The sequence below is a fragment of the Bombus pyrosoma genome, linkage group LG12 (assembly GCF_014825855.1).
Source record: "Bombus pyrosoma isolate SC7728 linkage group LG12, ASM1482585v1, whole genome shotgun sequence".
Lineage (NCBI taxonomy): Eukaryota > Metazoa > Arthropoda > Insecta > Hymenoptera > Apidae > Bombus > Bombus pyrosoma.
The window spans coordinates 7,214,676-7,232,270 of NC_057781.1; the positions used below are offsets into that span (position 1 = coordinate 7,214,676).

The 17,595-nt window shown below is 30.5% G+C and overlaps 3 protein-coding genes across 7 annotated transcripts; 1 reads left to right on the top strand and 2 right to left on the bottom strand.

Moving 5' to 3' along the window:
- Window positions 1-461: 461 nt before the first annotated feature.
- Window positions 462-4,021, bottom strand: LOC122573808 (transmembrane protein 185A). 2 transcript variants are annotated; one of them, XM_043740687.1, is made up of 6 exons: window positions 3,735-4,021; window positions 2,805-3,150; window positions 2,437-2,736; window positions 2,235-2,358; window positions 1,800-2,027; window positions 462-1,719 (listed from the first exon to the last, which is right to left on the bottom strand). In XM_043740687.1, the coding sequence occupies exons 1-5, from the start codon at window positions 3,770-3,772 to the stop codon at window positions 1,813-1,815; spliced, it is 1,023 nt and encodes a 340-aa protein (XP_043596622.1). In that variant the 5' UTR covers window positions 3,773-4,021; the 3' UTR covers window positions 462-1,719; window positions 1,800-1,812. The 2 variants fall into 2 exon arrangements, with proteins under 2 accessions (XP_043596622.1, XP_043596623.1); XM_043740688.1 differs by having other exon boundaries at window positions 2,805-3,079; window positions 3,735-4,020.
- Window positions 4,022-4,567: 546 nt separating this feature from the next.
- Window positions 4,568-6,495, top strand: LOC122573811 (40S ribosomal protein S3a). The gene is made up of 5 exons (XM_043740701.1): window positions 4,568-4,700; window positions 5,161-5,264; window positions 5,485-5,807; window positions 6,052-6,213; window positions 6,288-6,495. The coding sequence occupies exons 1-5, from the start codon at window positions 4,639-4,641 to the stop codon at window positions 6,438-6,440; spliced, it is 804 nt and encodes a 267-aa protein (XP_043596636.1). The 5' UTR covers window positions 4,568-4,638; the 3' UTR covers window positions 6,441-6,495.
- A 186-nt stretch (window positions 6,496-6,681) lies between these two features.
- LOC122573805 (putative fatty acyl-CoA reductase CG5065) lies at window positions 6,682-14,231 on the bottom strand. 4 transcript variants are annotated; one of them, XM_043740677.1, is made up of 9 exons: window positions 14,054-14,231; window positions 10,463-10,725; window positions 8,419-8,582; window positions 8,198-8,333; window positions 7,932-8,131; window positions 7,611-7,863; window positions 7,333-7,523; window positions 6,959-7,216; window positions 6,682-6,889 (listed from the first exon to the last, which is right to left on the bottom strand). In XM_043740677.1, exons 2-9 carry the CDS (start codon window positions 10,676-10,678, stop codon window positions 6,754-6,756), a joined length of 1,554 nt encoding a protein of 517 aa, XP_043596612.1. In that variant the 5' UTR covers window positions 10,679-10,725; window positions 14,054-14,231; the 3' UTR covers window positions 6,682-6,753. The 4 variants fall into 4 exon arrangements, with proteins under 4 accessions (XP_043596612.1, XP_043596611.1, XP_043596614.1 ...); XM_043740676.1 differs by having other exon boundaries at window positions 14,058-14,230; XM_043740679.1 differs by lacking the exon at window positions 10,463-10,725 and having other exon boundaries at window positions 14,058-14,230.
- Between the last annotated feature and the right edge of the window lie 3,364 nt (window positions 14,232-17,595).

Here is a 17,595-nt window from a genome sequence, read left to right on the forward strand (position 1 = left end):
GTACATTATAATATTTTCAGTTTTCAATGAAATAAATAGCAATTTAAAAAGGAAGGTGATAGAATTTAAATTATTCAATATGTACCACCAACATGCTATATATTTGTAACATCATCGATTATAAAAGTATTTATTACTCATTAGCATCCGTTAAGCAACTGATAAGTAGTAATCGTACTCAAAATTAATTTAACATTTAAAGTAACAGAGCCCTTTGAACACGCTTATATTACATATTAAAATGGTTATCTCTCTGATAATATTAATATAAACATTTTTATGAGAAATATTGCAAAACTTTTAGGAACATGTAGAAAAATTATTCTAATGTAAATGTATGACTTTTGTTTTTTGTTTTATATATTATCAATATACTCGTTACAGATGTATGTTTAAAATTTGTTATTAAAATGAAAATTATTCGAAAAAGGGCTCGTAAATATAATAAAACGTTTCCAAGAGAATAAAAATAAAATGTAATTAATTTTATTACTTTTTCGTGTAGTCAACAATTTTTGTTCATTAATTGTGACAATCTCTTGAAATTTACTAGACGAATAATACAACCATGTCTCATTCACAATACAAATTTTGAATATTGAATAATGTAAGATAAAAACGGTAATCTTTAAAAGAAAATGTAAAACATAATGCAAAATCGTAATTATTCATATCGTTCACAGCTTTACTCGTTTTTACTTTTTACTACTTATGTTATCTTTATATATACGTATATATACATATAAATTTTTTTTACAAATAATTCAATGTTGACAGATTTTATGTTAACGAAAAGTCAGACAGTTACGCATTAATCAAAACTTAGCTATATACATAATAAACTTCCTGGACATGACCTGTACAGTGCTAACAAATCCTAAAACTTGGAGTATTATTTACATGAAAGATTTTCCTTGGTAACAAGTTTCAAATGTACATTTACGACACTCTGCAGGAAAATCTATTTAAAATATATTACAAATTAAGCTTAGCCCTGTACAGATCACGATACACTGAGGTTTAATTTCAATTTTAAACACAGTTCACAGTTGCATATAAAACATATCTAAGATATTTTTAATTTTTTTAGCACCAGCTTAGGCATATTCACCATTATTTTATACCTACTACTTTTGGCAAAGTAATAATAATGCTACCGTTACGTAAAGTTTACGAATAGCAGGCTTAATAAAATAGGTCGACAATTATCCTATATCATTATAAAGGAGCAATCAAACAAATGGACGGGTTAGTTGCTTATTCTACGCATAATTTAAGTGTTTGGGTAGACATAAAATTGATGCAGCTTTAAGAGACAATGATTTTGAGCACTGCAACTGCTAAATTTGCTCTAGGGACATTTCATATAGATGCATCCAATATTGAACTTTCGCGTGATCTTTAAGTAGATCGTTTTAAAAAACTTTTCAAGATCTTTTCTACCAAATCTTTACAATGATCATGTAAGGCTTAAACCCCATGAATAAAATGGGGTTTAAAATGGGGTAAAATGGGAAATGGGTAATATAATTATGATTGCCTTAGCGCACAGTATGTTTAACAATAACAAGACTTTCATATCGTACCGAAAATAACAATTTCCCACTTTTTTCTTATAATTCTGTTATTATTTACGCACCTATCCATCACTTGGTAAGATATCGCAACTGGTATGAACCAGTCATATGGCTAAAAATATTTCATATATCCGAATAGACCCTGTAATATAAAATATTTCTTTTAAATTGACATTAATTATCCATATTTTAATTATCTATATTATGTATATTTATGCATACCTAAACAATATAATCAATCCGGCATATCGATAGAAATTATAGGTACGACGGGTTTCATTAGGTCGATTTTTTTAACGTATTTTTCATTCTTTTCCGACACCATTGGTTGGTCTGATGGTGGTTGGTCCTGCTCACTTCGTGGTTGGTACGAAATATTACCATATTCTTGGAGCAATGGACATAATCCCAATAGAAAATGACAAAAATCTTTCCTAACACCAAACCACCCTAGAATAAGTAACAATTTTTTCTTAACACTCTGGGGACCGTATTATTCATATTATTCAAGCATATAATGTAAAAACACATTCATAACATTTTGTTTATAGCATCCATTGCCTTTTTACTGTTTCTTTAAAGTGTTAATAGTAATAATTTTATCATTTCAAGATGTCTAATTTTATATGAAATCTATATTAGATATTGTTGTCTTACATATGTTTCCTCCTTTTGCCTCAAATGACATAAAAATAAGTGTTACATGAGATATTAAAAGTGGCATTACTACTGTTGTATAATTCAATGAAATATCTCCATCTAATTTATTTGCTAATAGTACCTAGAACAAATAAAATCATAGTATTAATGAAATTCGTTAAAAAGAAATTAATTAAAAGAAATTTATTATAATTCTTACTTGGAACACTAGGAGTGGAACCACAAGAGATGTATATGCCAATGCTGAGTACAAAGATGTCCGCCTTTGTCTGGCATTAATCTGTGGAGTTCTTAATAAAACAGCAGCAAACACTATTGCATATAGTACTGCAACTAAAGATAATGATAACAGTGCCCAAAGGGGAGCAAACACTACTTCCCAGCTCCATGTAATTATACCATCCAGTTTTAATGCTAAGAAAATAAATTGCAGAATATTTACTGCACAAAATAATTCAAAATCAAATAATCGATCGTGCTTTGCAGCCCATATACACACCTAAAAATACAAGAACATTTTGTAGAATCAATCCATATCTTCCAGGTACATAATTAAAAATTACTTACAACTATTGATACAGCAGAGATGAAGATAAGTGGTATAAATACAAGCATCCAAAGGTGTCTTTCAGACTCTAATTTATCACATACTAACAATTCAAACATTAACAGAATCAAATGTAATGCCAATGTAATCAACATTGCTTTATAATGTATATAAGCATCTCCTTCCAATCTTGCATGTGGATGCTTCCACCAAACATAACTTCCAACAGTAGCACCCAAAATTACCATGCTTTTCCAGAACCATATTGGAGTAAATACAGTCCAATAACTCCATTCTATGAAACCATCCAAACGAAGTGCAAATAAGATTGTAAATATCATCAAACAGCAGTGTACCAAAAATTTACTAAAATATAAATTAGAAATGATTAGTATATTTTGTTGCATATACTTTCATAAACATTTTTAAAATTGCATAAAGAATATGTTACAGAATTTTATAAAAAGTTATTATTAATCATATTTATTATTTTAAATAATAATTTCCAATGATTACAAAATATATACCATAAATGAATAAAATATTGAAACTGTATTACTTTAGATAATTTCCGACAAAGGTCAACAATCTTTCAACAATGATAAAATATGCTGAATGAAGTACCAGTTATTTGTTTAAAATAACCATCTGACCCAGATAAAATGTGTATCTTAGACTAAAATTAAAAATATTAATAGACCCTTGATGCAAATTATCAAAAGTTATGTAAGTTCACAAATGAAATCATATAATTTTGCGAAAAATATCAAATCAGAAATTAAACAATATAAATCTTTAAATGCATGAAATAACACTCGATGTTTTAAACTATTTTGTATGTTCCAGTAAATATAAAATACCATTATATTACGCAAATTTATTATTAATTTGAAAATAGAATTTAAATTTTAAAAAATTTTAAAAAAGAATTCGCGTACAATAATTTTTACCTTGGATTGAAATCCTGAAACAGCGTGTGGAGATTCATGATTATCAGAACGATGTTATAGGCCAACTACTTGATACAAGTCTTCGTAATGACCACTGCGTGCACATATATTCCGCTAAAAATCGTCTCATTTACCGAGGAAATTTATCGCGAAGAAAGACGAACGCTGAACATTGCATTTGCGTTCGATGAAAAAAAAAAATAAATTCCACCGTCTTACATGCGAAAATTCGAATTGTACTGAAATTAGCCAAAGGCCAACAGCTGTCGACATTCGATATCTAAGTAAAACTCAAACTTTAGCAGAAAACTTCGTACTTGTATGCACAAACTGCAATTATGCATTTATAATCTCCAATAGTCAATATATTTAATTGTATTTAATGTATTTAATTAACAGTTTAAAATAAGATTTCTTAAAATAAATCATAGATTATAGAAATAGCAATTTATTTTTAAATTAATCCAAATTAAGCTTACAACATATAAATAAACTTATAATTTAAGCTTGTAAATACAGGATTATTTTCTTTAGAGTAAGATATATTTTTTATTCGAATTTATTGTTGCTACGTACATATACCTTTGTATATCCAAGTTTATTATAATAATATATTAAAGTTGATGTTTAAGTAACGGTATTGAAAAATTCTTATTTATATTTATTTTTAATACCTATTTATTAATATTAAGGATTTATTTATAATAAATATATATAATTAGGAATTTAATTTTTAAATGATTTTATATGATCACAAGTAAAATATTATTTAAAAAGTTTTATTCAAAATAGAAGCGAACTGGTTCAACCAATCAGTGTTCGTGTATACGCCGATAACTTATAGATCGCTCTGCCAGTTTCCGTTATAACGTAAACGTGGTTCTTTTCGTGTGTAACGTTAGTCATGGCGGTCGGTAAAAACAAGGGGCTCTCGAAAGGAGGTAAAAAGGGTGTTAAAAAGAAGATGTAAGTAAATTATAATATTTCCTCGATGTATTCTAAATATCTCTTATGTAAAAAATGTAATTTTCTGTCTGATGTCGCTAAAGATGCTTGATATTGAAATAGATTCTCTACAGGTAACAGTCAAATGTATGCGTATATTCCATGTTTAATATTACAATTTTGTCAATATTTATTCGTTTATATAAAAGATAATCTTAAAAAGTTGTATATTTTATCTAAATGTAATTTTTAATTGTATAATTGAAAATTTAACTTCTAATGTTTATTACTCATTTTATTGACTTCTTTTTAAATAATGTTATATCAATAGAAATTTATTGAATTTGATGCGTTCAATGAATTCAACAAATTAAATTTTGAGTTAAAGTTTTCAAGTATCACAAAATTATTAAATTATAAGGAATTGTTATATCTAACCTAAAAGTTCAACCATCCTAACCTAACTCTTCTTTTCTCTCAGTGTTGATCCCTTCACCCGTAAAGACTGGTATGATGTTAAGGCACCATCTATGTTTACCAATCGTCATGTTGGCAAAACGTTGGTCAACAGAACACAAGGAACAAGTAAGATATTTTGTGTTAACAAAAATTTTGCAACTCCAGCTCCATAGAAGTTTTATTAATACTTTATATGGCGTTTTATGTTGCATAAAGAAAAGCAGACACTTACCATAATATTATTCCAATAATAGTATTAAAATTAGTTACTGCTACAAATTTATTTAAAATATACTGTATAGTATATAATGTTTTGTTTATTAATATTATGTTTATTGTTTTACAGAGATTGCCTCTGAAGGTTTGAAATATAGAGTATTTGAAGTCTCCCTGGCCGATTTGCAAAATGACGGAGACGCCGAAAGATCTTTCCGTAAATTTAGGTTGATTGCTGAAGATGTTCAGCATCGTAATGTGTTAACCAATTTCCATGGTATGGACTTAACTACAGATAAATTGAGGTCCATGGTTAAAAAATGGCAAACCTTGATAGAAGCTAATGTGGATGTGAAAACCACTGATGGGTACCTTCTCAGAGTTTTCTGTATTGGTTTTACTAACAAAGATCAACTAAGCACCAGGAAAACGTGTTATGCTCAACATGCACAAGTTAGTATTTATACAAAATATACTTATTATATTTTATCTGCAATATTTGCAACTTAAAGTGCATGAAAGTGATATACACACTTTTGTGTTTTACAAAGTTGCATACAATAATATGCACTTACTTACCACATTACTTTTGGATTAGAGAGTAGTGATATTGATGTTGCAACATTTTTATTTAATATATATAGATTATGAAGTTACTACTAAGGTTACTTATGTGTACGTGTATTTTTATGTTTAGGTCAAGAAAATTAGACAGAAGATGGTAGACACGATTACAAATGACGTTACAAAGAGCGATTTAAAGGGTGTGGTTAGTAAGCTCTTACCAGATGCTACTGCCAAGGATATTGAAAAGGCTTCACAAGGAATTTATCCATTACACGATGTATATATCCGCAAGGTATATAAGTAGTTCTTGTAAGCTTAATATTTTGAGTAGATTTAAATATAAACGAAAAATTTATTACATTACAGGTTAAAGTATTAAAGAAGCCACGTTTCGAATTGAGCAAACTCCTGGAACTCCATGGTGATGGTGCTGGTAGCAAAACTGAAGAAGTGGGTGAAAGTGGCTCCAAGGTTGACAGACCAGAAGGCTATGAACCACCTGTACAGGAATCTGTTTAAGGGAGTAATTCTCTTATGATATTTGATATAAATAAAAATCACTTTCCAGTGAAAATATCATTCTCTATTTTATTCTTTTTATTTACCTTCGTAATGCTTTGGAAAAGAGTATATGAAATGATTTAATGAAATATTACTTTATTTGCAAACATTTATTCAAAAAATATTTGTATAATACAATGTCTTTTATGAACTATTTTAATTAATTAAAAAAAAGGGTATGGAACAGTAAACAAAAAAAGAGAATTTATAGTTTATTTGGTCGTAGAGAAAATTTAAATTGCTAAAAGTATTAAAAACTAGAGGTCAGTAATTAGTGCGACAGAGTTCGAGTAACAAATAACCAACTCCCCATTAACAGTGCTTTGAAACCTTCACTCCAGGATGCTACCATATAGATTAGTAACACGAAGAAAAGTATCTTCGTAATTACGTCAACCCAATACATGCTGCAACAGAAATATAAAAATTTATTAAAATTGATAGGATCTGAGAATCATTTTGCAAATAGATCTTACATCCTCAAGTGTCTTCGAGCAGCTGGCAAAGTTTCCGGTGGTTCATTTAGAATGTAAATTCTTGCTGCTCGTATACATGTTTCGAAATATGCGTCTATATCCATGTCTTTCCCGTGTAGCTGATATTTCTTATATTCCACAGGATTAAGTTTATTCCTTAGCTCGAATATATTCGAATTGTCGAAGTCCCATTGGTTGTTGGCGTAATACTCGAATACTTCGAAACCTTTTTGTATTCGGCGTTGTACACGACACATACTGTTTATAGTAAGAGTTTTATGTCCTTTAATGTGGTCAAAGTGTTTTGATTTGCAAATAATTTAACATCTGTAGTTCAATAATTGCAATATTTAGATGTACTTAGGTATACTTACATTGGTTTATAGCCTGCAAGAAAAATAAGTCCATCTATGAGGTATGCGGGTATCATATGAAAGAGTAGAACACATATATTGTGCATGAGTCTTGATTTTTTCATACTGCCACCTGGGTACCAAACAACCCCATTCAAAGGTACCTTTTCTGTTATTTTTCGACCTCTGGCAATAATCTCTGCCCATGATACCTAAAATTTCCATGTTGAAACAAACTGAATTATTAGCTACATGTATAAATTATTATCCAAAATTACTTTTATTAAAGGATAATACACCTTAAATTCACTGCTACTTGTAAGATTATAAACTCTCTTTTCATGGTCCTTGCAATATATAAAATTCCAAGAACTGGCAAGAATTGCATTTACCGCAATATCAACAGGAAGATAATCTGCATAACTACTGTCATTACAATACATTGTTCGAATAACACCTTTACCAGCACCAATTAAAAGTCCTGTCGGACCGTTGATATTGTCTGTCCATCCTGGCACTGGTTCTTTCCATATAGGTATAACTATACTTGGTCTGGGGGTAAAATAATCTTCCGCGATTAAAAATACTTTATACTCTGCAAAAATTATTTTTATCTATACCTTAATATAATTGCTGGAATATGTGGCATTGCTTCTTCAACCAAGCTTTCGGACAAAGCTTTGGTAAAGGCATATGTATTGGGAAGGTGTCCTAAAATTTTATCTGTCATAGCTTCAACTACATCATCATCCATCCATTCAACACATTTGATTATTTTATGAGGATCTGCAGGTGGTGGATATGGTTTCTCTCTTAAAATCTAGAAGAAAATTATATGTTACTCCAAGTATATATTACCATAAATAAGTATAATATGTTATAGTACCTTTTCTTCAAGATGACAATATGCTGTACTGATATGAGCAAACAGTTTCAGATGTTTCATCTCCTTGGCTAATTCCAACATTTGCTTTGTACCACGTGTGTTCAATAATACTGCTTTCTTCAGCAATTCATCAAATCTGTAACAGTTCAATGATTAAATCGAATATTATTTTCAAGTTATTTACACATAATCCAAATATACTTCATTTTGCACCACGTTACCGTACTGTGGCAGCTGCATGGTACACGATATTTATCTTTTCACAAAGCATCTTTCTATCTTCTGAGGAAATTCCAAGCCCAGGTAACGATACATCTCCACTTACAACAGTTACTGATTTTTTAAGTATCTCTGCACCCCTTTGTCTCTTCACTTTCTCAAAAAGCTAAAATAAATGATTTCTAAATCAGAGTGGAATTACATTTGTATGAATTATTTTGCTCAATTTATGAGACTGACCTCTTAAAATTTAAAGCTTAAAATATCAATGGATTCATTTTGGATCCTTGGATTCTTGGGTCCTATTTTACTTTGTTCTACTTGTTAGTAAAAAATTAATTCAACATTCCTCAGAAACTTTTTTCCAAATTCGAATACTATTGTTTACTGAATACTATTATATATATATATAATAATATATATATATATATATTATTATTAAATATTATTCATTACATATGCTTCTACTATAAAAATTTCGTCTGTAACCAGTTTCTCACTAACTGGTATATATAATTCACAACTAAATTCTTCAGCCTATGTTGAGTGTACGTGTATATGAAAGGGGTCCAGAGGCCAGTAGCAGGAAAAATATGATATAATACACCAGTACAAGAAAAATAAGAACTTTCACCCGACACGAGACTTAATAATGGTAATAATAACGTTTGCCATCCTCTTCTCTATATTATAGGGCCTTGACTTAGTTTCTCGGATTTTTGTCTCGTAACAAAACGCACCGCCTTACTTTTACTTACATGTGGTGAATTTCGTTGTTGGTAACCAAATGCACGAAAATTTCAGCAATTCACGTTACAGTCATTATGAACGTAATTTCGAAATATGTTCCACTCCGCAGGAAATGAAGATGACTCGACGGATGACGAGTAATTTCTCTTTTTTTTTTTTTTCAAACATGACATTATCAGTTATACACAAAATATTTCACTGACTATTACGTACGTTCTTTTATTTCTATGTTATTTACAGCTATGTTATAATATGTGATCGATTGACTCTTGGTAATTCATATAAGTGAAAGAAGGAATCTTTCTTTCTCGCGAAGAAAAATTTACGATGTAATAATAATTTCAGGAATGATGGCTGTAATTTCATTCGAAGAATATGTGAAGAACACGATTCTTTGCGCAATATCAATCATCTTGCATCCGTACAGATCAGATTCTGTCTCGTGGCCTTTTCACTGGTGTATAATTCTCATCTGCAGTCTACTACGTGACATTGTTTCGTCATCGCATTTAAGAAATGTCATTGTTTAAGTAATATTTTCTTATTTGACAAAGGTAAATACATAGGGCATTTTATAATGCCTTGGAATTTTATTACTTGTTGAAACTTTAGATATTCCTACACAATCGTGTCTAAAAAAATTGTCTTCCTTTTCCAGCAGTGAAAACTTGAAATTGCACACATCTAAGTCTATTTCTATCGCACGGCAGATACGTAACACTTAACTAATTAAATTTTCTCTACGCGTTTGTGTTTGAAATATAAATTAAAAACAGTAAAATGTATATTCCTAACGCAACAATTGTAACAGTTTCCGAGGAAACTGGGATGAAAATGAGTTTCCATGCAATTTTAGCAAGACTTGCATTTGTAGATTTTTTAAATATCTTTTGAAGAGTATGGCGACAGTGGACTAAATATAACTAGCCAGAAAATTAGATTAGGAAGAATTCTCTTACGTCGAAAACGGGTTACGAGAAACCTGTTTACGTATACACATGTGGCTTAATTGCTTGTTCTTCGTACTTATGCAATATCGTCTGCATCGTTTAAATATATTTCGATGTAAAATATTTGTTTAATGTCAATATAGAATTCTATATGTTCGCTGGTATTGACTCTGTTTAAAAATATAGATTTCGATATAGAATGTTCGTACGACAATGTCAATTTTAAACACTATATCTTTGTTGGTATTTGTTCCATTAAAGAATTTAATTAACCAACTCAAATGAAGAATTCACGATCCACGAGCACAAGTTAATTATATTTTACGCGGCGAAAGAGATATCTTACCGGTGAATTGAAGATTTCCTCCAAACGATGTTTCGGATCTTTTTCCTTCTTCGTTCTGATCAACATGTAAATTTGTTTCATATTCTGTACACATCTGAGTAATTTTTCGATAACGACCTTCCCAAGGAAACCAGTCCCACCGGTGATTAGGATGTTCTGTCCTTCGAATGTTTCCGCTATTCTATCGGGGATGTCCTCCGTTTTTGATTCTGCCATCGTCTTATATTTAGCTGAAGTTTTCAATTTTGGCAAACTTTTGTTCGCTATATGCACAAAGAAAGGGAGAGACAAAATTATTAAATTTCGTTTGCAAGGAAATCCCTACTTTATGACGAGAGATCTGGTATCGTTCAGTCTTGCAAAATTATGGCGATTTTTCGTTTGCTAAAAGCTCGTTTACACAAAAAGGGAAAAATAACAAGTTATGAGTAGAAGACAATTTCCATGTCAGATTTATGTCAAGAAGTTGCAGAGATATCGCATGTATATATGCAAAAAACGGTGACACAAATAGTGCACCGGAAAAAAGAGTTGTACCACTGGAAGGAAAATTGTCGCGTAAATTATAAATCACACGAAGGAAGCGGAGAAGGCGTTCTACGGCTGTCAAAATGTGTAATGTGTGTACCAAGTTGTCACAATAACGTGTATTTTCCTTTTATTTTCCTATTCGTTCCCAAACTGTAGTATATTCGTATTCGCTCGAAATTCTACTTTCTAAAGCATGCCAAAAGCAGTGTCGTTAATTATTAGGAACGTGTAATACAATCATGGTATTTAATTTTTCAATAAAGCAGTATTTCGAAGGATACAGAGAAAGGGAAGTAATAGCCCTAATTTTGTTTTGTAATTTCACGTTCCATTCTTTTGGAGTTATTTTTTTGTTTTTTCTTTAGTTAGAAAATAGTAATCGAGATAGAGTCGAAATAAAAGGAAGAATTACGCCATTTGTTAAAGTATCAATTGCAGTATTTGGAAAAACATCGCAAACAAATCTGCGTGTTTGTAGCGCACCGAGATTCGTCATTGAAAATTACAGTAATATATCTTAACTTCGCACATAACAATTCAGTTGTGTGACTGTTTCTATGAAACAAATGCCAAAAAGAGTCACGCAGTTTGCATATGATCATCGAATGGGGATGTCAAGGCAATGAGTATCGAATAATTAGAGTATATTATAGAAACACAGGTTGACTTACGAAACAATCACAGCGGAGAGTGTTCGTGATGAGAGTAGGCAAATGATACGTTTTTCTAGGTTGATCTACATGTAATCCGATTTTTATATAAAAGGGCACACGGTTGCATTTATTCGAACGTTCGGTTCACGCTGCATCTTTGTATTATTATACGCTTCTGTAGTTTAAAAATATAAAATATAATCAGGCGATTTTCCGCAAAAGAAAGTATCCACAAGACAAAATCGAATAAATTACGTTGAAAGTTTTGCTTCTATCCTTTCAATGTTATCTACATTTGCTTAGCGACTATTAATTATGACACTCGGGTTAATGTTTAAAGCAATGAGTGTAACAGATCTTCACAAAATAAACATTGTATAAAAGAAAGAAAATTCTGATTGCAGAATCTTTAGAGGGCGATGTTGCAATCACTTTTACGACGATGCAAAGACGCAACAACGTGTTGACAAAGAAACTGAAACGTATGAAGTTTGATTACTTTAGAAAAAAAGAACCTTGGCAATAAGAGGAATGGTAAACGTGTCGCTTTCTCTGTTGAGAATTCTTTTCTTCTTTCTTTCTCTGTTGAGAATATCAGCTTCTGTTTCGTTGCTCTTCACAAAACTTCTATTTACATTATACAAAAAAAATTTCTATTTCTCAATTTTCAAAACGACATTGATCGTTACGTAATCGACAAAATAGCATTGATCAGAAAGTACGTAAAAGCTCGCGTCATTTGAATTTTCTGCTACCGTGTGTCGTCATATAATATAAATATAAATATAAATTCCTAAATCATTTCACTGATGTATCATTCCTATTCATAGTTTCGCGCACCTTTCAAATTCTCATACCTTTCGTAGATACTAGACATTCCATGTTAATCATAGGAAATTAATATTTATTATTTATTAAGGAGACTGCGGATTTTTATGTATCTATGAGAAATTTAAAATTGCAAAAATATACAAAATGTCCCAAGTATATAGTAATCGTTGGGTGAAATAAATTTCTACTTAGATTTCATCTAATCAGGTTTATAAAAGTAGAAATCTAAGAAAAAATCCGCAGTTCATTGATAATTGAAAAGATACTAGTTTCATATTTAGCCATTTTTCCAGCACTTTTAGCATTCGTCGTTTCGTACTCGCTAGTTAACGCTCAGTGTTTGGCGCTTAATAAGTACTTAATACTCAATATGCTCAGGTACTCGATGTTTGACACCCATTACCAGGACTTAGGTAATATTTGATATTCAATACACGTTAGAGATTCTCAGTAATCTTTGCTTCATCATATCACACATCATATTGGATATTTACTCTGTGATACTTACAGGTACGAAACACTTCACATTGTGTACTTAATATTCGACATTCAATATTCGGTATTTATGAAATTCAACAGCCAAGTCGATGTATGTACTTAACATTGATATCGAGTACTGTTGATAGTATTGATAATTAATTAATCATACTAAGATAAGTAACTTAATACACAATATTAGGCAATGCAAAGAAATATGCATTAGTCTAAAAGTAACATTTCATATGAAAATTAACTTTAACGTTTCAACTACTACTTGATATCCACGCATTTCTAGTATTCCACATTTGGTATCTTGGTCTGTTAGGCGCTTAATACTGACAAGACTATTCAAGTATATAACATTTAACGCTAGATTACAACCGAATATTCTGTATTTTAAATACATAACTTTTTACAGTCAGTGTACAGATCATAAATTTGTTTGTTAAACTTTAAAGTTCTACGATACACATATACGTTGAATCACTCTGTTCCACGTTATAAAATCTCGGTCACTATTACGTTCGAGTATTGCCTCACTTAGAAAGTTTGGCATTCGTTAGTTTTTAGCAGTTACGATTACATTTTTTTTTTTGAATTTACATTATATGTCAGACATTGATCAATTAGATATCATATCAATTATATATCACCGTGTGTATCTATTTCTACTTACTCAACGTCCATTTTCAGAAAACAGAGATTTATTTCTAACACGAACTCGTCTTATTACGAAATACAGCGTTACGCAAAAAGAATTAATAATTTTGAAAATATAAATGTAACTTGCCAATTTGAACGCCGGTATCATACTCGACTAATTCTTTGTGTAAATTATATAGAGCACCATAATATATATAGGATGTACGATAAGCGAAACCGAAGCTTCTTTACTTCGTTCTATCGTTCGAAGGAATATCAAGATAATAAGACAAAAGCTTTGCGTGTAATGATAAATGTAACTCTTAAGAGTTATTCTGTAGCGACGACTCACTGTCAAAACATATTATGTGAGTGTATCATTCGAAAGGAACAAGGAAAGCAAAGCAAAAAGGAAGAAAGAAGAAAGCCATTGGTTACAATGTCAAGCACTTACTTACAGAAATGCAAGAAAATTCGCCTTTATCCGAATCCTTTGTCGAATACGAGTGGCCACGAGTGAACAATTTGAGAACGGAACGAAACGAGACTTGAAAAGTGACCGGCTACAGTCGATAGGTGTTACCTGAACGGCGAGCTCGGTATAAACTGAGAAGGCATAACGTTGGCCCAATATTTCCTTGGACGATCATCGATGCAGCCCCACATTCAGTTTTCTTTGCCTCTCCCCACCTTTATTTACAAGAATAGCTCAATATTATCTAACTTCGAATCACGTAATTGTTCGTTTTTTTTTTTTTTTTTTTTTTTTACATTTTATCATACAGTTTAATCGTTCAAAATTATTCTATGAATGTGAAATATGGATTGAATACGCTGTTCTATGTTTTACCATACAGTCAGATCTGTAGAAGCATTTTATGAATGTGAGATACAGATTGAAAAAACTAAATGGAGGAACTTTTTGAGATAAGATGAAATGAAGAATTGAATGAGTTGCAGGAGTTCGTTTAATGTGTAATCGGTTTTGTTAATTCAACTATTAGGTTAGAAAATACACTGATTATCTATGTACTTACTGATATAAATATTTATAATGTTCGTGACTAAGTAAACTATATTCTAAATTATGTATATTATACGGAGTGTCTTGTAGTTCAGTATACAAGTTTTGCCAGTGCTTTTTATGGATAGGTAAAAGTATGTAAGCATTTTGCACATATCAGTGTGTACAATGAACACTATGTATCTTGTTTTGTCCTGTGTTAAACCGAGAGATGTGTATTGACATCTATCTATACATGCCATATCTCATATTTTTGTGGTAACTTTCTAGTGAAGCACCTGTAAACTTCCTGTTACATGACGCTTTATTCTTATACGTACAGAACATATTGACAAAATTTCTACAAAATTTCAAAATTCCTGTGGGACAACCTGTATACTTTAGTCTATATATACACGTGTGATTACTTATAGGTCCTTTTTTTTTCAAGAAGTATCTCAATTATGTTATATTATACGGATTGTACGTTAATTTTGTATATCTGTGTACGTGCGCCGAGTCTTGTCAAATTGTCTTTACAAGCCCTTACGTAACTCGTGAAATGAGCTTACGTTGGAACTTCTGCTTCTTCAGTTGTTTAACTTGATATTAGTCATATGTAATTTCAACACAGGGATATATTGGATGCACGCTTTTGTTAATGTATATATATTAAAAAAAAGCTACTATAAGAAAGTATATGACTCGTGCTGGACGTTTTATTTAGGATATTTACTGATTGAGTTTTTAACTAAACATATTTTAATTTATATTTCAATTTATTATGACCGTATCCTTTAAAGAATTTGAATAAGCAAAGTAAATTAGATTCACAGAAAAGTTCTTGGAATATAGATTTAAGATGGTAGTTTAATTATAGATCATTTTTAGTTTTCAGAATACAGTTGTCACGTTGTTTCTCGTTGTTATTATTCTACTACATTTTTATCACAGATTATTTCGAAAATTTTGTATTATTACAGTAGAATAATTTAAACAGTGATTAGTTTTCTTCGTGTCTTTCGTATTAACTTTAATTTTGATATTTCGTTTATATGATGTTTTGTAATATGAATTTATCCTCTATATTCGATCCGTTGTTAAAATCCAATATGTCTCGTTAGAAGTGGAAACAGTCATGATTTTATTGAAGCAGAGGGGATCTAATTCCCGTGTATGTCGAGGATATTTCGAAATTCTTTGAGAACCAGAATAACGAGTGGCAACCGGAACTTCATTCATGGCAAATGAGACCTATCTATAAATAACAAGAGGAAAATTTTCGCTACCTGTTTTCCTTAATTATGTCGATTAAAGATTCTGCATCCCCTAATTTTTAATTACAATTCTTTTCGTATATTTGCTCGCTTCACAAATATATTTAATCGTCCACTTGACACAAATCCATAAATAAGTTATTAATCTCTCACATTGAATTAAAAGAAGGGAAGACAATTTGTTACACCTCATTTTTCATCTTTTAAAGTTTTTTCTGTTTCAAGTGCTTGTTTGTAGTATCTGACAAAATTGATTAACATTTATATCTAAGAAAATCATGCCATTAGCAAAAATTTGCTATGTTATAGGACGAACATTAGAATTATAGTAATAAAAAATATTCGTTAAATGGTTAAATTTGCGGGGGGAAATATTTGGAAATTTAAATTCTGAGAAAGCCATGTTTTTATTAATAAATATCCTATTCTTTATTAATACGAGAAAATATTCTTATTAATAAGGAATATTCACATTTTAGTTTTCTCATGAATATTGTGATTACCATTCACACATTTTGACCAACAGTTAGATTGTCGACCAAATAATGTCGTCCTTTGTTAATTGATCCAATTTTACTTTCTTAACCAACCTGTTGAGAACATGTTAAATTTAATTAAGATTGTTGCCCGTAACGTAGAATAGAGTAGAAAAAAGTATACGGAATGATTTCCTAATAGAGGTACACAGTTCTTCTTACATTTATTGTACAAAGCAAATGCTTTGAATTTTTAACTAAACTTGATTTATAAATGCAAAACACATTAATTAAAGTATTACAATAAGCCAATGCTTTATTAGCTTTTTCATGCAAAAGCTAAAATGTCTATTCAATATTATAATGAACCATTTAGAAATAGCAAGAAATGAAGAATTTCTTACATAATTGTTCGAGACAGGTTGACCTCAAGCGAGAAATGAGGGACAGTTAATTATATATAATTTTTACATTATTTATAGCGGTATCACAATTATTGCGAAATCTCTGAAATTTTTGGGGTTATGCTAATTTTTTAAGGTTAGACGCGTTCTAGTGACAATTTGTTGCGCGTAAATTTTACCGCTTACGAAAGGGCATTCGTTTCTATGGACATTTGCGCATTTGGCGACGTGACTGCAGAACGACTTCTTTGTTATTGCTAGTAGAAGAAGAACTTAATATTTGTTTGATGCGAGCGCTTGATTATAACTAATGCAGACATAGCCCTACATTAGAATTATCTTAAACTAGTTTGTCCTTACAATTATTAAAAATATTCAGGTGATTTTATAAATATTAACGTTTACTTCTATTGACGGTAACATGACAACGTATATTTATCTATTATCATCGTATTGCTTCAATTACAATTAACCTAACACTATATAAATGATCAAATAATTACCGTTGTTTTTCTCAGTGTTAAGACTGACAGAATTTAAGGGAAGCAACATTTTTAAGAAAGGTGACTTAACAGATTACTTGTTTAAGTATAACCTACCTAGCATTTGTTTACTCGTTAATACTCAAGATGACTTGTTTAATATAAAAACGAATAGAAAAACTTAAAGAATACTACCATATATAAATAATAAAAAGTTTACTGTCTTTCTCTTAATGTTAAAAGTGACAAAATTTAAGAAAAGAGAAATTTTTAGGTACGAAAAGGAGGTACGAAAGACGTAGTAACAAAAAGTAAAAGTGCGATCATGAGGAATGACGCGGAGCGAAAGCGTGC

Coding starts and splice junctions, on each gene's coding strand:
- LOC122573811 (XM_043740701.1), top strand. CDS start 4,639: ATGGCGGTCGGTAAAAACAAGGGGCTCTCGAAAGGAGGTAAAAAGGGT. Junction 5,265..5,484: donor CAACAGAACACAAGGAACAA/GTAAGATATTTT, acceptor ATTGTTTTACAG/AGATTGCCTCTGAAGGTTTG. Junction 5,808..6,051: donor GTTATGCTCAACATGCACAA/GTTAGTATTTAT, acceptor TTTTATGTTTAG/GTCAAGAAAATTAGACAGAA.
- LOC122573805 (XM_043740677.1), bottom strand. CDS start 10,678: ATGGCAGAATCAAAAACGGAGGACATCCCCGATAGAATAGCGGAAACA. Junction 8,583..10,462: donor AGGAAATCTTCAATTCACCG/GTAAGATATCTC, acceptor CATTTATTTTAG/CTTTTTGAGAAAGTGAAGAG. Junction 8,334..8,418: donor CATGCAGCTGCCACAGTACG/GTAACGTGGTGC, acceptor GAACTGTTACAG/ATTTGATGAATTGCTGAAGA.
- LOC122573808 (XM_043740687.1), bottom strand. CDS start 3,772: ATGAATCTCCACACGCTGTTTCAGGATTTCAATCCAAG. Junction 3,151..3,734: donor TTTCAGGATTTCAATCCAAG/GTAAAAATTATT, acceptor TTTATATTTTAG/TAAATTTTTGGTACACTGCT. Junction 2,737..2,804: donor TCTCTGCTGTATCAATAGTT/GTAAGTAATTTT, acceptor TTGTATTTTTAG/GTGTGTATATGGGCTGCAAA.